At 45.7% G+C, this 20980-nt stretch overlaps 1 protein-coding gene across 2 annotated transcripts in view; it reads right to left on the reverse strand.

Moving 5' to 3' along the window:
* The window catches only part of ABCB9 (ATP binding cassette subfamily B member 9), a 160128-nt gene that overhangs the window by 121770 nt on the left and 17378 nt on the right, over nucleotides 1-20980 (reverse strand). For both annotated transcript variants that reach the window (XM_069755717.1, XM_069755713.1), the window contains exon 2: nucleotides 15342-15991. In XM_069755717.1, coding sequence (XP_069611818.1) covers nucleotides 15342-15942 — 601 coding nt within the window. In that variant the 5' untranslated portion in view covers nucleotides 15943-15991. The remainder of the gene's footprint in view (nucleotides 1-15341; nucleotides 15992-20980) is intronic.

The raw sequence follows: 20980 nt of genomic DNA on the forward strand, positions 1-20980 counted from the left end.
CACAGCATTATTCACTGCTGTACACCCTCTGAACACTTCATACAGGGGCTGCAGAGGCAGAGGGCCCCCGGCATCTGCCTGGTCTGCCTGTGCCAAACGCCGGCCCTGGCTCGGAGAAAAGGATTTTACGATGAGTACACAAAAATCCCTATTTCTCCTTCGCCTCATTGGGGGACACAGACCGTGGGACGTCCCAAAGCAGTTCCTGGGTGGGGACAACATCAGATCAGGCCCTGTGTAACCGCTACTTACAAGTGCGCCACTGCGGCCTGCAGAGTCCGCCTGCCCACACTCACATCTGTTGAAGTGTGGGAATTATAGTGCTTCAAGAATGCATGCGGACTGGACTAATCCGCAAGCTTGCAGCTGTGCATGCCGACGTCTGGTGCCTAGAGCCCTCAGACAGGGAGATAGGCTGACATCTAGCACGGAAGGACTCCTGGATGGTGAAATGGCTTAATCCTTCCTGTGACCGTCAGGAAGCCTTCTTCTTACCGTCAGGAAGCCCAAATAAAGTGACCAACCTTCGGAAGGACACCGTCCTCGATACGTACCTACTCGGAGCACTCACTTCGTCCAGACTATGGAGAACCCATTCCGTTTTGTAAACTGGAGCCGAAAGATGAGAGAAGGACGATGCCCCTGTAACAGTGGGAATACAATACCACCTTGGTAACAAGTGAAGGGGATGGCCTGAGGACAACCTTGCCTTGATGGTAATAAGGAAAAAAGTCTGAAAGAACAGAGCGGCAAGCTCTGAAGACTCATCAGGATGACAAGATCGCAGAGAAGAAAGGGAGCAACCTTCCCTGATAGTAAAGTCTGTCCGGATCAAAAAAGGAGTCTACTGTAAGACCCCCAGGACCATTAAGGTCCCAAAGATCTATCGGTATGCGATAGGGAAGAACCACAAATGAAGACTCCCTGCGAGGAAGTCCATATTTGCAGTTTTGTTGCAATAAGACGGAAAAATACTAGTACCGCAAACGAGAAATCCTGAGATATTCAGTGCGGATCTCCCAGGATCACTGGGGCCCTTCCTACTTCCAAAATGATCTCGGAAGTAGTGGAAGAGGGGTTATGGAAATTGGTACCATGGAAGAACAGAGCATGCACTGCGATGCTCTTGGATCTCGAGGCCGAACCATGAACTCGAGTACATTGGCGTTCAGTTTGGACGCCATCCGACCTACATCTGGAGTACTCCAGTGAAGGCAAATCTGATGGAAGACTTCCGGGTGAAGTTCCCAGTCACTTGAGGAGAAACCCTGACGGCTGAATATGTCTGCTGCCCAGTGTTCTACTCCAAGGATATGTACTGCCGAGATCACCAAATGACAGATCTTGGCCCATCAGAGAATGTGAGGTACCTCAGCCATGGCGCTTGACTGTGGGTACCTGGTAGATGATTGAAGTATGGCACAGCCGTGGCATTGTCCAACTGAAGTCGGATAGGGTGACCCGTCTGAAGGCAGTGGACCTGCTGTAGGATTAGCCGTACCGTTCGGATCCCCAGAGCAATGATCGAGAGAAGACTGGCATTGGTAATCACTAATAACCATTGGACCAGGAGAAGGCCCTGGATGAGGAAGGAGCCCAGAGACTACCCTTTGAAAGCCTGATTGACTTGCTGAAAACGAGTGGAGCGAAGGAAACTGCTTCCATTGTCGTCAACATTTTTCCTCAGAACCCTCCTAGCAAATCGAATGAACTGAGGGGATGAGTGATCAAGTGCGCAACCTCCCTGTTGAAGGGTCACGACCTTGACTCGAGAGAATTACCATCCTTCTGGAAGTGTGCAGGATCATCCTCAAAAAGGATCTGCTGGGCTGGAAATGAGGAAAACTTGTCTAAGTTTAGCTGCCAGCCCAGGTGAGAGGGTATCGCAAGATATATAGACGACTCAGCATAGTCCTGGAAGAGCGGCTAGAAAGTAGACCAAACAGGGCTGGACAACCATGCTACTAGGGTGCCAGAGGAACATGACAACTGCCATGACCCTTTCGAACAGTCTGGGTGCGGTAGCCAGGCCGAAGGGCAAGGTCGTGACTTGAATTGAAAATGCTGTTTGCGAATGGAAAGGCGAAGGGATTTTTGTAGAGGGGAAAAATAGGAATGTGAGGGTAAGAATCCCGAATGTCGATGGATGCCAGAAACTCCACCTTTTTCTGTTGAAGAAATGGCTGAGCGGAGGAACTCCATCCGAAAAAGGAGGACCTTGTCAAAGGTTGTTAGAAGTTTGAAGTCCAGGATCGGTGTTACTTTTCATTCCCTTTTTAGAACCAAGATCCCTTAGATCTAGACTGTCCTGGACAACCCTTCCAGTGCTGGTTGGGCCTGTAGAAAAAATACGATCCCTTGTTAGTCTCCCGCTCAGAAGATTTGATTGGACAGCTGTACTGTCTTCGGGGAAAGGTTACGTGTGTGTTATGATCTGGTGGTTAGAACAAATAGTGGACTTGGTAGTTAGAGCACCAGAAAAGACCTGATAGCACATGAATACAGGACAAGCTCTGGGAAGTGGAACCTCTGCTAACCGCAATCCCTAATCCTATCACGTACACTAGAAATAGCCGTGGAGCGCTCCTATCATGACCTAGGCGCCTCGTCACAGCCTCAGAACTAGCTAGCCCTAGAGACAGGAAAAATAAGCCTATCTTGCCTCAGAGAAAATTCCCCAAAGGAAAAGGCAGCCCCCCACATATATTGACTGTGAGTAAGATGAAATCACAAACATAGAGATGAAATAGATTTAGCAAAGAGAGGCCCGACTTACTAAACAGACAGAAGATAGGAAAGGTCACTTTGCAGTCAGCACAAAACCCTAAAAAAAAAGCCACACAGAGAGTGCAGGGAAAAATACCTTCCGCACCGACTAACGGAGCGGAGGCGCCCCTCTGCGTCCCAGAGCTTCCAGCAAGCAAGGCAAAATTCACATAAGCAAGCTGGACAGAAAAAATAGCAAACAAGAAAAAAGCAAAGCGAAACTTAGCTTCTGCTGAAGAAAACCGGTAACAGGAAGATCCAGGAGCAAACTAGACCAATGCTACAACATTGACAGCTGGCATAGGACAAGGATTCAAGTGGAGTTAAATATAGCAGCCCACTAACGAATTAGCCTCGTCACTTGTGGAAGGAAACTCAGAAACACCCACAGGCATCAGAGAAAGTCCATGGACAGAACCAGCCGAAGTACCATTCATGACCACAGGAGGGAGCCCGAAAACAGAATTCACAACACGTGCGTGAATCAAAGTAGTTAAGGTCTCTGAACAGGAGATCATTGCAAAAGCAACCCATGTGGCGGCTAAGGAAGGGTAGAGCCCTGAACCCGAAGCCGCAAGACGGAACGAACCAGATTTGCTATCCGACAGTCCTTGGTATTTTTAATTGATGATACAGCGGGCAGGGATACTGGTAGGTATACGACAAGAGATTCTACCCGGTTAGTCTGCCAAGTGGCAGAAAAAGCCGTCTCTTGCCATCGTCGCTCTCTTTTGATGGTGCAGAGTAGAAAATTAGCAACCCTCGATCCACCATCCTTTTAAAAGGGAAGTGGAGAGGAATCGTCCGCCTTGTTGCATCATCCGCTAAATAGTGGTGATGCAAAGGGAGGTGCTCGGACGCCAAAAAGTGGTGCCTCTGTACATTCCCAGAGTTCAGGTTCCCGGGTGGACAGGGCAGGTTGTCTGGCGTTAGGTCTGGATGCAGTAGAGGATACATGGAGGCGAAACTCCATGTGCTCGTCGGTTGATGGTGTGGGGAGATCGGTGCCCTTTAAAGGACCCGTCGCCCTTAAAAATCAGACCGGGAATGGCATCCCACATAGAGACTTCTGTCCAGTGAATCGCTTATCCGGACTGAATGGCAAATGATCTACGAGGGAGTTTAGTCTCCTTATGAGGGACACTGCATAGTCTAGAGCAGAACCAGTGTCCTTGTCAATGTACCGAGATTGGTTGATGATGAGGCGAGTCATCACTTTCAGAAGCTTTGGCAAGTCTAGGTCCCAGGCAATATCCGATCCATATTCAGAGCCTTGTTGTTAGGTCTAGCGGAACGCACCAAATAATAAGATAGATTAAGGTGCGTTCGCAGCCCGGGGTCCACCGTGCAGAGATGGAACCTGCTGCCAAGTAATGACGGACTATATGGCGGTACAATGTGAATACACACACGGGTTAACTTCACCTTGTGTGAAGGAAGTGAACCCTGTTAAGTCACAGGGCCGTGGTACCGCACACAAGAGTGCAAGCAAGGAGTCCCCAAGCTCAGTCCCAAGACTTGGGATCCAAGTCCGACTAGACTACTTGCGTTCGACACCGCTAATGGGGTGTCAGCGTAACCAAAGTAATAACAAAAGATGCACGAGAGTGCATGCGGTGCCACACTGGCAGACGCCACTAACCACCCAGGCTTCGGTCAGGAAAGCGCTGTGAAAACGCACGGCGCCGCACTGGCGGTCACAGCAATTAGACGCTGTATGGTGTGTAACGTGCTGGTAGCTAAGTCGTGCGCTAGATAGCTATCACCCACCTTCCGCGAACAGTCATCCAATAGGGAGGGGATTTTAATGAACGACTTTTACTCACAACACACACACGTTTACAAATGTACACTAGCGCATGGCCGTGCGGTCATGCGCAGCTTATATAGCTGCAGCACGTTCAGGACCTTCCAAGAAAGGACCAATGGCTGAAAACATCATCCTGTCCCGCAAAAAACGAGCCACCATACAGCATCATCAGCAAAAAAATTAAAAAGTTATAGTCCTGAGAATAAAGCGATGCCAAAATAATTATTTTTTCTATAAAATAGTTTTTATCATATAAAAGCGCCAAAACATAAATAAATGATATAAATGAGGTATCGCTGTAATCGTACTGACCCGAAGAATAAAACTGCTTTATCAATTTTACCAAACGCGGAACGGTATAAACGCCTCCTCCAAAAGAAATTCATGAATAGCTGGTTTTTGGACATTCTGCCTCACAAAAATCGGAATAAAAAGCAATCAAAAAATGTCACGTGCCCGAAAATGTTACCAATAAAAACATCAACTCGTCCCGCAAAAAACAAGACCTCACATGACTCTGTGAACTCAAATCTGGAAAAATAATAGCTCTCAAAATGTGTTAACGCAAAAAAAAATTTGGGCACTAAAAAGCATCTTTCAGTGTGTGACAGCTGCCAATCATAAAAATCTGCTAAATAACCCACTATAAAAGTAAATCAAACCCCCCTTCATCACCCCCTTAGTTAGGGAAAAATTTAAAAAATGTATTTATTTCCATTTTCCCGTTAGGGTTAGGGCTAGAGTTAGGGCTAGGGTTAGGGCTAGGGTTGGGGCTAGGGTTAAGGCTAAAGTTAGGGTTGGGGCTAAAGTTAGGGTTAGGGTTTGGATTACATTTACGGTTGGGAATAGGGTTGGGATTAGGGGTGTGTCAGGGTTAGAGGTGTGGTTAGGGTTACCGTTGGGATTAGGGTTAGGGGTGTGTTTGGATTAGGGTTTCAGTTATAATTGGGGGGTTTCCACTGTTTAGGCACATCAGGGGCTCTCCAAACGCGACATGGCGTCCGATCTCAATTCCAGCCAATTCTGCGTTGAAAAAGTAAAACAGTGCTCCTTCCCTTCCAAGCTCTCCCGTGCACCCAAACAGGGGTTTACCCCAACATATGGGGTATCAGCGTACTCAGGACAAATAGGACAACAACTTTTGGGGTCCAATTTCTCCTGTTACCCTTGGGAAAATACAAAACTGGGGGCTAAAAAATAATTTTTGTGGGAAAAAATGTTTGTTTTATTTTTACGGCTCTGCGTTATAAACTGTAGTGAAACACTTGGGGGTTCAAAGCTCTCACAATACATCTAGATGATTTCCTTAGGGGGCCTACTTTCCAAAATGGTGTCACTTGTGGGGAGTTTCTACTGTTTAGGTGCATTAGGGGCTCTGCAAACGCAATGTGACGCCTGCAGACCATTCTATCTAAGTCTGCATTCCAAATGGCAATCCTTCCCTTCCGAGCCCTCCCATGCGCCCAAACGCTGGTCCCCCCCACATTTGGGGTATCAGCGCACTCAGGACAAATTGGACAACAACTTTTGGGGTCCAATTTCTCCTGTTACCCTCGGGAAAATACAAAACTGGGGGCTAAAAAATAATTTTTGTGGGAAAAAATGTTTGTTTTATTTTTACGGCTCTGCATTATAACCTTCTGTGAAGCCCTTGGTGGGTTAAAGTGCTCACCACACATCTAGATAAGTTCCTTAGGGGGTCTACTTTCCAAAATGGTGTCACTTGTGGGGGGTTTCAATATTTAGGCATATCAGTGGCTCTCCAAATGCAACATGGCGTCCCATCTCAATACCTGTCAATTTTGCATTGAAAAGTCAAACGGCGCTCCTTCCCTTCCGAGCTCTCTCATGCGCCCAAACAGTGGTTTACCCCCACATATGGGGTATCAGCATACTCAGGACAAATTGTACAACAACTTTTGGGGTCCAATTTCTTTTCTTACCCTTGGGAAAATAAAAAATTGGGGGCGAAAAGATAATTTGTGAAAAAATATGATTTTTTAGTTTTATAGTTCTGCATTATAAACTTCTGTGAAGCACTTGGTGGGTCAAAGTGCTCACCACACCTCTAGATAAGTTCCTTAGGGGGTCTACTTTCCAAAATGGTGTCACTTGTGGGGGGTTTCAATGTTTAGGCACATCAGTTTCTCTCCAAACGCAACATGGCGTCCCATCTCAATTCCTGTCAATTTTGCATTGAAAAGTCAAATGGCGCTCCTTTGCTTCCGAACTCTGTCATGCGCCCAAACAGTTTTTTACCCCCACATATGGGGTATCGGCGTACTCAGGACAAATTGTCCAACAACTTTTGGGGTCCATTTTCTCCTGTTACCCTTGGTAAAATAAAACAAATTGGAGCTGAAGTAAATTTTTTGTGAAAAAAAAGTTAAATTCCTGTAAAACACCTGAAGGGTTAATAAACTTCTTGAATGTGGTTTTAAGCACCTTGAGGGGTGCAGTTTTTAGAATGGTGTCACACTTGGGTATTTTCTATCATACAGACCCCTCAAAATGACTTCAAATGAGATGTGGTACCTAAAAAAATGTTGTAAAAATGAGAAATTGCTGGTCAACTTTTAACCCTTATAACTCCCTAACAAAAAAAAATTTTGGTTCCAAAATTGTGCTGATGTAAAGTCGACATGTGGGAAATGTTACTTATTAAGTATTTTGTGTGACATATCTCTGTGATCTAATTGCATAAAAATTAAAAGTTGGAAAATTGCGAAATTTTCAAAATTTTCGCCAAATTTCTGTTTTTTTTTCACAAATAAACGCAGGTAATATCAAATTTTTTTTACCACTGTCATGAAGTACAATATGTCACGAGAAAATGTCAGAATCACTGGGATCCATTGAAGCGTTCCAGAGTTATCACTTCATAAAGGGACAGTGGTCAGAATTGTAAAAATTGGCCCGGTCATTAACGTGCAAACCACCCTTGGGGTAAAGGGGTTAAGACCAGGGAATACTGGTCATGCGCCTGTAAGAACAGAGAATACTGGTCATGCGCCTTTAGGACCAGGGAATACTGGTTGTGTGCCTTTTAAGACCAGAGAATACTGGTCGTGTGCCTTTAAGACCAGGGAATACTGGTCGTGTGCCTTTAAGACCAGGGAATACTGGTCGTGTGGCTTTAGGTCAGGTACTTCCTTACCCGGGTACTGATGTAGAGTCGATGTGCCCCTTTAATGCAAAAACCGTCCACCCTATGTGAGCCGGCCGGGTGGACCAAGATGGCCACCGGGAGTTGCAGAGTTGATAAAACCTCGCAGAGAGCAAGAAGTGCCAATTCGGGGGGCGGAGCTACGGACACGATGTTGAATAGGCCCAAGCTGGGGCCTAAATTTCTGCAGCCGGTGGGCGACACCAGCGGTAGAAGTGAGGGACGTTGTTGCCAGGCGAGAAGCACCAGAAAAGCGGGCGGAGCCGCCTTAGCGTGCCATAGTGCGGGTGCGGCTTCCGGGATGCAGCCTACACATCGGCCGAAGCCAGGGTCTAAATTTTTGCAGCCGGCCGGAGCATTACCTCAGGGAGGTGGGCCACAGGGAAGTGGCTGAGGCTGCCTGTCAGCATGTGGATAACCCAGCTACAGATCGATCCACTCACAATCAGTGCGCGTCCCGGCATGGAGCCTCTGCGGATGTGGGTTTCAGCGCTGTTCTGTGCAGCATGGATGGTGCACGGATAAAGGTGTAAACCTCAATCCATCATCCCTTTGTTAGGGAGGTGGAGAGGAACCGTCCGCCTCCTTGTGCTATCCGGTTTCACAGTGGTGGGACAGTGGGGGCTGCTCGGACGCTATAGAGAGGGGCCTCTGTACATCCACGGAGTTCAGTCCCCGGGTGGACAGGGCCAGTTGTCCGGCTGTAGGCCTGGCTCCAGGAGAGGATACATGGAGGCGACACTCCATGCGGTCGCATGCTGCTGTTGTGGGGAGATCGGGACTCGAAAGAACCGTCGCCCCTGAAGTGAGCTCAGGCATGGCTTTCCACGTCACCGCTGTGCTCTGCTTTCCGGCTGGCCGGCGCTCAGTGCAGAGAAGCAGAGCGCCGGAGGACAGACAGCGGAAGGTAAGTATGTAGTGTTTGTTTTTTTTTACTTTTACGCTGGTAACCAGGGTAAACATCAGGCCCTGCGCTTAGTAACCCGATGTTTACCCTGGTTACCAGTGAAGACATCGTTGAATCGGCGTCACACACGCCGATTCAGCGATGTCTGCAGGGAGTCCAGCGACGAAATAAAGTGCTGGACTTTCTGCAGCGACCAATGATGGCACAGCAGGATCCTGATCGCTGCTGCCTGTCAAACTGAACGATATCGCTATCCAGGACGCTGCAACGTCATGGATCGCTAGCGATATCGTTCAGTATGACGGTACCTTTAGTGTCAGCCTCCTAGTGGCAGCAGCATAACACCCACGGTCTGTGTCCCCCAATGAGGCGAAGGAGAAAATGAGATTCAGATGTTTGCGGGGCCTTTGACCTTATTGACGCTGACAAATTCACATTGTGCTCTGTTGGGCATAATTTTTGGCAGTATCCACCTACTGTATAGTAACCACCTACTTAAGGCAAGCACCAAGTCGTAGTCAACTGTGTTTTGGTGCACAAATTTAAATAGGCAGATACTGCTGAAAAGGATGTCCAACAGAGCACAATGTGACTTTGTTTCCATCAATAAAGGCAATGGATGCATCAGTGGAAATGCACAAAAACGTGACGGAGCCATTGAGAGTAGGCTAAAATGTAATATGAGCATAACCTAACTGCTGTATGGAGGACATGGAAAACAACAAACCCCCTAAATGTCCTCCTAAACTGTTGCCCTAGTTTAATGATATTTGCATACTGGGATAGACGTTGTTGTAAAGAACTTGTAAAGTGACTAGCAATTCGAGATGGAATTGCTTTTTAAAATTTTGAAAAAAATAAATTACGTGAACAATATTACAATGAAATAGCATATTTCAAGCAAATTATTGACTAATAAGAATATATGGAGCATATGTCCACCTACAGACAAACTTTTCTAGATTATATATAGAATGTACATACATCATCAGTAGAGATGAGCAAATAAATTTGCGGTGTTGAAGAATTCCCATCTGGCGGCCATTGACATGGCCCTTGGATCACGGTTCGACGAATCTATTCGCTCATCTCTAATCCTGAACATGTGCTAGCTCTTACATCATGGTGGACATAGTTGGGATAATGATATCGAGTACTGCCCTCTGAAATCATGGCATTATCATAGGAGCAGTGAAGAGGGCTACCAATGCAACTGCCAGTATATACACTGCTCAAAAAAATAAAGGGAACACTAAAATCCCACATCCTAGATATCACTGAATTAAATATTCCAGTTGTAAATCTTTATTTATTACATAGTGGAATGTGTTGAGAACAATAAAACCTAAAAATGATCAACGTAAATCACAACTAATATCCCACGGAAGTCTGGAGTTGGAATAATGTTCAAAATCAAAGTGGAAAATGAAGTTACAGGCTGATCCAACTTCAGTGGAAATGCCTCAAGACAAGAAAATGAAGCTCAGTAGTGTGTGGCCTCCACGTGCCTATATGACTTCCCTACAATGCCTAAGCATGCTCCTGCTGAGGCGGCGGATGGTCTCCTGAGGGATCTCCTCCCAGACCTGGACGAAAGCATCCGCTAACTCCTGGACAGTCTGTGGTGCAACGTGATGCTGGTGGATGATGAGAGACATGATGTCCCAGATGTGTTCAATCGGATTCAGGTCTGGGGAATGGGCGGGCCAGTCCATAGCTTCAATGCCTTCATCTTGCAGGAACTGCTGACACACTCCAGCCACATGAGGTCTGGCATTGTCATACATTAGGAGGAACCCAGGGCCAACCGCACCAGCATATGGTCTCACAAGGGGTCTGAGGATCTCATCTCAGTACCTAATGGCAGTCAGGCTACCTCTGGCAAGCACATGGAGGGCTGTGTGGCCCTCCAAAGACATGACAACCCACACCATTACTGACCCACTGCCAAACAGGGCATGCTGAAGGATGTTGCAGGCAGCAGATCGCTCTCCACGGTGTCTCCAGACTGTGTCACATGTGCTCAGTGTGAACCTGCATTCATCTGTGAAGACCACAGGGCGCCAGTGGCGAATTTGCCAATCCTGGTGTTCTGTGGCAAATGCCAAGCGTCCTGCATGGTGTTGGGCTGTGAGCACAACCCCCATCTGTGGACGTCGGGCACTCAACCAACCTCATGCAGTCGGCGTTTAACCGTTTGTGCAGACACATGCACATTTGTTGCCTGCTGGAGGTCATTTTGCAGGGCTCGGGCAGTGCTCTGTTGTGAATTCTGTGGTCAGGCTCCCTCCTGTGGTCATGAGTGGTACTTCGGCTGGTTCTGTCCATGAGCTTCCTTTGGTGGATGTGAGTGGGGCTGCGGCTTCTGAGTTTCCTTCCTCAGGTGACGAGGTTAAGTCGTTGGGTGCTGTTCTATTTAACTCCACCTAGTTCTTTGTTCCTGGCCTCCAGTCAATGTTCCAGTATTGGTCTTGCTCTCTCCTGGATCGTTCTTGTGGCCTGTCTGCCCTGCATAAGCTAAGGTCTGCTTGTGTTACTTTTGTTTGCTATTTTTTCTGTCCAGCTTGCTATATTGGTTTGTTTTGCTTGCTGGAAGCTCTGGGACGCAGAGGGAGCACCTCCGTACCGTTAGTCGGTGCGGAGGGTCTTTTTGCGCCCTCTGCGTGGTTGTTTGTAGGTTTTTGTGCTGACCGCAAAGCTATCTTTCCTATCCTCGGTCTATTCAGTAAGTCGGGCCTCACTTTGCTAAAATCTATTTCATCTCTGTGTTTGAATTTTCATCTTTACTCACAGTCATTATATGTGGGGGGCTGCCTTTTCCTTGGGGAATTTCTCTGAGGCAAGGTAGGCTTATTTTTCTATTTTCAGGCTAGCTAGTTTCTCAGGCTGTGCCCGAGGCGCCTAGGTCTGGTCAGGAGCGCTCCACGGCTACCTCTAGTGTGGTGTGATAGGATTAGGGATTGCGGTCAGCAGAGTTCCCACGTCTCAGAGCTCGTCCTATGTTATTAGTAACTATCAGGTCATTTTCAGTGCTCTTAACCACCAGGTCCATTGTGGTTCTAAATCACCAGTTCATAACAGTGCTCCTCCTGTTCCTCCTTGCACAAAGGATGAGGTAGCGGTCCTGCTGCTGGGTTGTTGCCCTCCTACGGCCTCCTCCACGATGTACTGGCCTGTCTCCTGGTAGCGCCTCCAGCCTCTGGACACTACGCTTACAGACACAGCAAACCTTCATGCCACAACTTGCATTGATGTGCCATCCTGGATGAGCTGCACTACCTGAGCCACTTGTGTGGGTTGTAGAGTCCGTCTCATGCTACCACGAGTGTAAAAGCACAACCAACATTCAAAAGTGACCAAAACATCAGCCAGAAAGCATTGGTACTGAGATGTTGTCTGTGGTCCCCACCTGCAGAACCACGCATTTATTAAGTGTGTCTTGATAATTGCCAATAATTTCCATCTGTTGTCTATTCCATTTGCACAACAGCATGTGAAAATGATTGTCAAACTGTGTTGCTTCCTAAGTGGACAGTTTGATTTCACAGAAGTTTGATTTACTTGGAGTTATATTCTGTTGTTTAAGTGTTCCCTATTATTTTTTTGAGCAGTGTATGTATATATATATATATATATATATATATATACATATATATATATATATATAATTATTATTATTATTATTTAATAGTTTACCCCTATAAGGTAACGCCACAATCAATTTATTGTTCATTTGTCTCCTTAATGCAAAGTTAAACAACTTTATAAATGGTATTCATTAAAAATTGCTCTATTTGCTGCTGCAGTGTCTGTAAGTCCTTTATGTGGCTGAGTAGTCTGCAAAAATGTAACATTAAAGGGACACTGTCACCTGAATTTGGAGGGAACAATCTTCAGCCATGGAGGCGGGGTTTTTGGGTGTTTGATTCACCCTTTCCTTACCCGCTGGCTGCAATATTGGATTGAAGTTCATTCTCTGTCCTCCGTAGTACATGCCTGCACAAGGCAATCTTGCCTTGCGCAGGCGTGTACTATGGAGGACAGAGAATGAACTTCAATCCAATATTGCAGCCAGCATGCAGCCAGGGGGTAAGGAAAGGGTGAATCAAACACCCAAAAACCACGCCTCCATGGCTGAAGATTGTTCCCTCCAAATTCCGGTGACAGTGTCCCTTTAAGGTTCTAATGGTTCTCACTGCTCTCCCCTCCCTTCTCTCAGTGTCCAAGATAGCAGCAGAGAGGGTGTTGAACATAGATCTGTAGCGATTAGGTGAGAAAGTACCTAAAGTTCCGTAGAGGGCAGAGAAAACATGCAGTAGATAAGGAGGAAAGCATATGAGGAGCTAATAAATAGCATACTGGACCTGTGCTGTGCTACATGAAAGCAAATTAAGACAGCAAGACCCAGGATGCACACAGATGTCACAATCAGTCTTTATTACTGAGAGAGACACTCATTCCCACAAGAGAAAAAACTGAAACTTGGCTGTAAACTGCATTTCAGGTGGTCTGAAAATGAATAAAATAGTGGAGATTGCAGACTGCAACATAAAGCGTATATACTCTGAAAGATTATCATTTGTTTCATGATAATATTGGACAATGTAAACCTGACAATGCAACCTGATGTTAACAGGTTGCTGAAAATAATTTTACCCTTGAAAGTATTGCAGTAATTCTCGGCAATGCATTGTCCTGTGTAAACACGTTGCACTGCCGAGAAAAATGGCACCCTATACACACTGAACGGTATAGTACAGATTGTTCTATTACAGATTGTTCACTGCCCTTCATTTAGCACGGTTTGCTGTGTAAACAGGCTTTCAGATGACTGCCGATGGGAAAATATAATTTAGTGCCGTCGTTCAGCCCTTTAATGCAATTTTATAACCTATCTGTTACCAATGACATGTAAAATCATATTTTCAATATAATAGGTGTCCGTAGCCTTTATGTATTAAACAGGCTTTGTCCCTAAAGGGTTACATTTCTTACTGACTCTCAATGATTTGCATCCTGTCAAGTGGAATCTCTACAGGAGGCACAGAAATGAAACGTGGCCATAAACCTTAGACAAAATGTGTCTGACCACAGGCTTATACACAGCTTGGAGCCATGGTTGCAGAATTGTGAATGTACATAGCTCAGGACTCACCCCCCTCCCACCCACTCACTCATTTTAACCTGTTGAACTTGAGATGGATACATAATAGGTCTACCATGAAGCTTGTTATTGTATTTTACTAATATTTTCTTCCTTAAAGGGAACCTGTCACCCCCAAAATCGAGGGTGAGCTAAGCCCACCAGGATTAGGGGCTTATCTACAGCATTACAGAATATATCCTAAAACATAAGAAAAAGAGGTTAGATTATACTCACCCAGGGGCGGTCTCGGTACGATGGGCGTAGCGGTCCGGGCCTCCTATCTTCCTATGATGACGTCCTCTTCTGGTCTTCACGCTCCGGCGCAGGCGTACTTTGTCTGCCCTGTTGAGGGCAGAGCAAAGTACTGCAGTGCGCAGGCGCCGGGAAAGGTCAGAGGGGCCCAGCGCCTGCGCACTGCAGTACTTTGCTCTGCCCTCAACAGGGCAGACAAAGTACGCCTGCGCTGGAGCCGCAGCGTGAAGACAAGAAGAGGACGTCATCCTATGAAGATAGGAGGCCCCGGATCGGACCGCGATGCCCACTGGATCTGACCGCCCGCCCAGGTGAGTATAATCTAACCTCTTTTTCTCATCTTTCAGGATACATCGGGGGCTTATCTACAGCATTACAGAATGCTGTAGATAAGCCCCTGATGCCAGTGGGCTTAGCTCACCTCGATTTTGGGGGTGACAGGTTCCCTTTAATAGGTATGCTACTAATCTACATGACGTATTAATATATGTCTAAGCTACTTACAGGAATGTTTATGTACTCATGTCTTTTCCCCGGTTTATAGTATACCATTGTTTTGCTTCCCTGTCCTGTGGACATAGCATACAACCTAGAGAGAATACTGTGGGCCTGTTTCATCATTTGTGGGATTTTTCAAGTCACTTTTCTTTTTTATACTGTTGTTTTCATTGCTGATTTTTTGTGCTAAATTCTTTAAAACGGCGCACAAGCTTTATAAAGTATAATACTTTTTAGCACAAAATAATTGCACCAAAACATTGCACTAAAATATATAATATATATAAAATCACTCTGGGGGTGAGGGGCTGGACTACATTTGCAACAAATTTGGTGACTTCTAAAAAAGTTGCATGTTCTGAATATAAAACATCTGGAAATTCTACATTGATGTGAAAATCCTAAAACTAAACAACAAAAGACAACCTTCAAAAAGGTGCAAATGGTTTGATGAATTTGTCGTAAATCAAAAACTGATTGACAGGTATTCCCGCCAAACAAATGGCAACAAAGCAGTGATAAATCTGGTCCTATGTGTAAAAAGGATGACGGTTTGTGACTTCTCTCAGCCAGACTCACTAAGTGAAGCTTGACACTAGTCTTATCCATTTGGTACCACCGGCTGGCTGAAGAAGTTCAGTGACAGGCATGGAGCGCTATTTATTTCATGCTAATGTTTTCTATGTTGCTTTCAACTGCATTAAGAGATCCAGTAAATACTGATAATGTATCTGTCACAATACCAATTATTCAATTTACATATTAGATTGAACTGCAAGATTTAAGCATGACTTACCTAACGTGCATAGAAGCAGGAAGAAAAACGCAATCATCAAATATCCAGAATCCTGTTTGGAGTAAGATAATAATCTTCCTACGGTGGCTCCCGATATCTCACTTTTTGCATCCAGTTTTTGTCTGCCCTCCTGATCATCAAAAACTTCAGAATAAGATCTTCCCTCCTGTCTGCAAGGGGTCACCTCACCCATCTGTTTCCATGCTAGGAGAGTGACAGCTGAGGACACCCACGTCCATACCAGAAGGCTCCAGAACCAAGGATCTTTAACAGGCTTATCATCCTCAGAGTACAGCAAGAGCTTAATCATGGCATAGGAAGCAATGAGGTAGCACACCAGGGTCATAGGGGTTAGGGACGCCTGCAGCCTCCGAGGACCATTCATCCGATTCCATGCTACTCCTAATACAGCTCCAAGAGATATGGAGGCTCTCAGCAAAGAAGTTCCCCAGACGTCCGACATGGAATTAAATATATTAAATTGCACTATGTCTTGAATAATACTCGCCTTTTTACAGCTGCAGCTGTACAATAGGGTGGACACAGTAATGTCGCAGACTATGAATATCACGGTGCAAATCATAACATAAAAAGGTCTCATTGTTGCTGCTTCTTATAGTACCACGTAAGGTACGTCTTCTGTAACAATCCTGTAAATGATCATAAGAGGTACAGTAGTATTATCACAGATATTGATGACACATTATTAGGAAATGGCATAAAATGTAACAAATCTTCTGTCCATACAAAATTAGCTCCTCTCTCTACAATGATCCATATTACTGTAAGAGTGTGTTCACACAGTGCTTTTATGCAACCTTTTTCTCCACATGAAAAATGCAGTGTTGGCAATAAAAAAGCATTTATGATGATTTTTTTCATGTAGTTTTTTTTATCCAATATTGAATTGGTAAAAAAACAATAGCAAAAACACTGAAAGACTTGATCATGGGAATGAGATTTTAGAAATCTCGTTTATTTTGCTGCTACTATAAAACCCTGCATTTTGTCTGCACTAAAACCGCATGAAAAAGCGCAATGCAAACGCTACGTGTGAACAAGCCCTAACAGCAATCTTATTGTAATCCTATTGACCCAATTTGAAGCTTCCCCTTAGGGCACAGACAGACAGCCGTGCGAGGATCACATCACATTGCACGGACTTGCCCTGCACCGCTCCTGACCCGAGCGCCACAGCGTGATGTAATGTTCAGGTCAGGAGAGGTGCCAGGCCAGTCCGTGCACTGCAATGCGATCCTCGCACGAAAAATACCGTCATCTGTCTACGCCCTGTCTACGTCCTTTTTGTGTTAAAGGAGTTGTCTCACAAGGGACATGTATGACATACCATATTATATGCCATAATTGTCTGAAAGGTGGGGTCCCACCTTTGAGCCACGCACCTTTCTCCAGAATGAGAGGCACTTGTTACGGCATATGCCCGATCATCAGTGAGTGGAGAGAAGGCGGCACAAGATTAACGGCTAGTCTGAATTAGTCCTATGGTACTGAATGGAGATTTGGCACATGATCCGCTACCATTAGTCACTGATGGTCAGGTCCCCAAGGTGGGAAAATTCCATGTGTGGTTTGTTATTAGAACTGTGACTTTTACTTAAATCTTTACTTTTGCATTATTTCTTCAACTAAATATCCAATTATCATTCCTTTCGTTTCAGGGTGGATTTCATTTAAATCTAACTGATTTAAATCACGATTTAAATCACGATTTAAATCACTAGTCAGTAAGGCTTGATTTAAATCAGTGATTTAAGTCAAAGTTTCTACCTAACTGAATTTGACTCCGCAGAGGTCCCAGCCTCTTCTTCACGGCAAAAATGTTACAACATGAACAGAGTTGAGAAAAAGACCTTAATCCTATTGTTCTACAAACCTATGAATACAGAATCAACCCCTTCAGTGCCAAGTCCAAGAAGTTAGACAATATGTTTCTGATTGTTTGGAGTGGAATAGATCTGCACAACACAAGAAGAATGTGAATCTAAGTGTGAGGAGGAGGAAGGGCAAGCAGACAAGAAAATGAAAGTGAAACTTTGAGCACAATACTGCAGCATAGCCACAGACAGACAAGTCTGGATCTGTTTGTGTGTACGATCTGAGGTTTATTACATTCTTTCCTTATAATGGCAGCAGGCCGTAAAAGAGACCCAGTTTGGGAATATTTTAATGAAGCTCCTTCGCCTATCGGTAAGGCAGGCATGCGTGCAAAACGCAAACGATGCAACAAAGAGATGCAAGGCCTGGTGGCGCGAATGAGGCAACATCATGAGAAGTGCGGTGATGAAGATGAGTGGACTTGGCACTGAAGGGGTTGATTCTGTATTCATAGGTTTGTAGAACAATAGGATTAAGGTCTTTTTCTCAACTCTGTTCATGTTGTAACATTTTTGCCGTGAAGAAGAGGCTGGTGTCATGCAGCTGCAGTGCAGTACAGCGCAACCTCCACCGGGGGAAGCTTGAGAGGAAAGTAAGACTGCACACACAGGACAGCAGAACAGACGCCACCAAGTGGCGAGAGAGTGGTCAGGCAAGCCAAGTCAAAAAACACGAGATAGCACGACAGTATTATAGGATAAGACAGATGGATAGTCAGAACATAGCCAGAGATCAATAAACCAGAACGGGCAATATACGGTACAAAAGGGACAAACAGCAACAACGTGAAAAGCCAAGCCAGGGGATCAGGACCGGAGAATCAAGCAGATAAACAGACAGAGAAACACTGGGAAAAAAGGGCAGACAGAGGGAGTTAACAGACACAGGACAAGTCAGGGTACACAGCAGGGCAAATCAAGAGCTACCAGCAGGGTCAGGTTAACACACCGAAGGCAGAACTATAACTGACACCACCCTCAGGATACCTGGGAGCTAAATAGCAAACCCGAGCCCAGAAGGAGGCAGATCAAAGTTAACCCTTGACATGATCCACCCAGAGAAAAAGCAGACAGGACTAAACTCCGGAATGGATCATGACAGTACCCTCCTCTCAAGGGGGGGCCACTGGACCCCCAGGTTTCCCAGGATAACGTGCATGAAATGCCCGGACCAATCGATCTGCATGGATAGATCGCGCGGGGACCCAAGATCGATCCTCAGGACCATAACCCCTCCAATGGACCAAATACTGAAGAGAACTACGGACCATGCGAGAATCCACGATCCGTTCTACTTCAAACTCGATCTGACCATCCACAGAGACAGGTGGCGGAAGGGATGGAGGCCCAGCGGAAGATGGTACAAAGGACTTAAGAAGGGATTTATGGAACACATTGGGGATCCGAAGCGACTGAGGAAGGCGTAAACGAAAGGCAACTGGATTGACCACCTCAATGATCTCGTAAGGACCAATAAACCTGGGACCAAGCTTAGCAGAAGGAATCTTTAGACGAATATTCTTGGTAGACAACCACACTTTATCTCCTACCAGGAATATAGGTCCTACAGACCGTCGCTTATCAGCAAAAAGTTTATGTTTGCCCTGAGCCTTCCCAATGTTCTTCTGGACCTCCCTCCACACCTCCCCCAACCGTTGCACTGCTGTATCAGTCCCTGGACATCCTGAATCCAGTCTAGAAAATTCACCAAAATGGGGATGAAAACCGTAGTTACAGAAGAATGGAGAGGTGCCCGTAGACTGGTTAATCCGATTATTAAATGCAAATTCAGCCACGGGCAAAGAATTACACCAATCATCCTGCTGAGATGTAGCAAGACACCTCAAAATCTGTTCAAATGACTGATTGGTCCTCTCCGTCTGCCCGTTGGTCTCAGGATGGTAAGCAGAGGAGAAGGTCAAACAAATACCCAATCTTTTACAAAATGCCCTCCAAAATTTGGACACAAATTGTACTCCTCTATCAGAAACCACACTCAAAGGCACACCATGCAGCCGTACAACGTGCTCAACAAATAATCTAGATAGTGTCTCAGCATTAGGCAATCCTGCCAGAGGTACAAAATGCGCTTGCTTACTGAATCTGTCAACCACTACTCAGATTACAGTTTTGCCATTGGAAGGAGGGAGATCAGTGATAAAATCCATGGACAAATGAGTCCAAGGTCTATCTGGAATTGGCAATGGCACCAACTTCCATAGTCTCCTTGAATGACATCACCTCAGACTTGACAGGCAAAACAGGAATCTCACGCTGGATAATTCTTCTCTCCCGTAACCTCCGGTCCATACGAATGGCCTGAGTCATGGCCTCTACCAGGGAACTGGGTGGCGTATGAAGGGCCAGAGCGTCCTTGAGATGATCTGAAAGTCCTCTCTCAAACAGGCGCTTCAGAGCAGAGTCACCCCAAGACACCTCAGCGGACCACCGCCTAAACTCAGAACAATACTGTTCAGCAGTGCGTTCATTCTGGGAGAGGCTCATGATCATGTCCTCTGCTACCCTGACCCGGTCTGGTTCGTCATAAATCAGTCCCAAAGCCTCAAAGAATTTGTCCACAGACACACGTTCAGGGGCAGAAGCAGGTAAAGAGAAGGCCCATGACTGAGGTCCCTCCCGAAGTAATGAAATAATTATCCCCACTCGCTGACTCATTTCCACAAGATCTTGGTCTAAGAGAAAAAAAAAAGCTTGCAACTCTCCTTAAAAGTAAAAAATCTCTCCCTCTCCCCAGAGAAGGTGTCTGGGAGCTTGACTGTAGGTTCAGGAGAGTGCAAAGAGACATCAACAGTGTCAGATAGTTTAAAGTCAGTCTGCAATGATTTAACTGTGTCTGAAAGCTCCCTTTGCAGGTGGTTATGAGAAGAGGACAAGGCCCTCTGTTCCACACACAGGTCTTGTATCATAACAGTCAAGCTATTCATTTGATCCGCCAAGGTATGGAGCGGATCCATAGAAAACAGAGCAGAGGAAAAAAAAAAAAATGCAGAATTCCCTTTAAATGTGCAGGTCAGTTATAATGTCATGCAGCTGCAGTGCAGTACAGCGCAACCTCCACCGGGGGAAGCTTGAGAGGAAAGTAAGACTGCACACACAGGACAGCAGAACAGACGCCACCAAGTGGCGAGAGAGTGGTCAGGCAAGCCAAGTCAAAAAACACGAGATAGCACGACAGTATTATAGGATAAGACAGATGGATAGTCAGAACATAGCCAGAGATCAATAAACCAGAACGGGCAATATACGGTACAAAAGGGACAAACAGCAACAACGTGAAAAGCCAAGCCAGGGGATCAGGACCGGAGAATCAAGCAGATAAACAGACAGAGAAACACTGGGAAAAAAGGGCAGACAGAGGGAGTTAACAGACACAGGACAAGTCAGGGTACACAGCAGGGCAAATCAAGAGCTACCAGCAGGGTCAGGTTAACACACCGAAGGCAGAACTATAACTGACACCACCCTCAGGATACCTGGGAGCTAAATAGCAAACTCCGGAATGGATCATGACAGCTAGGACCTCTGCGGAGTCAAATTCAGTTTTGAGAACTGCGTAAGTAAAGCGAGTGTCTGTGATAATATAGGAGAGAAACTGCCCACTAATCCTACAGAAACCTCTGGAAGAGCATGGCATTGTGAATGTTACACATATACAGCCTTTATTCTACTGAATTAAACAACTCAGCTTTATCTCATGATGGAAGAACCTTTGGATGGTAAAAT

The sequence above is a fragment of the Ranitomeya imitator genome, chromosome 1 (assembly GCF_032444005.1).
Source record: "Ranitomeya imitator isolate aRanImi1 chromosome 1, aRanImi1.pri, whole genome shotgun sequence".
NCBI lineage: Eukaryota > Metazoa > Chordata > Amphibia > Anura > Dendrobatidae > Ranitomeya > Ranitomeya imitator.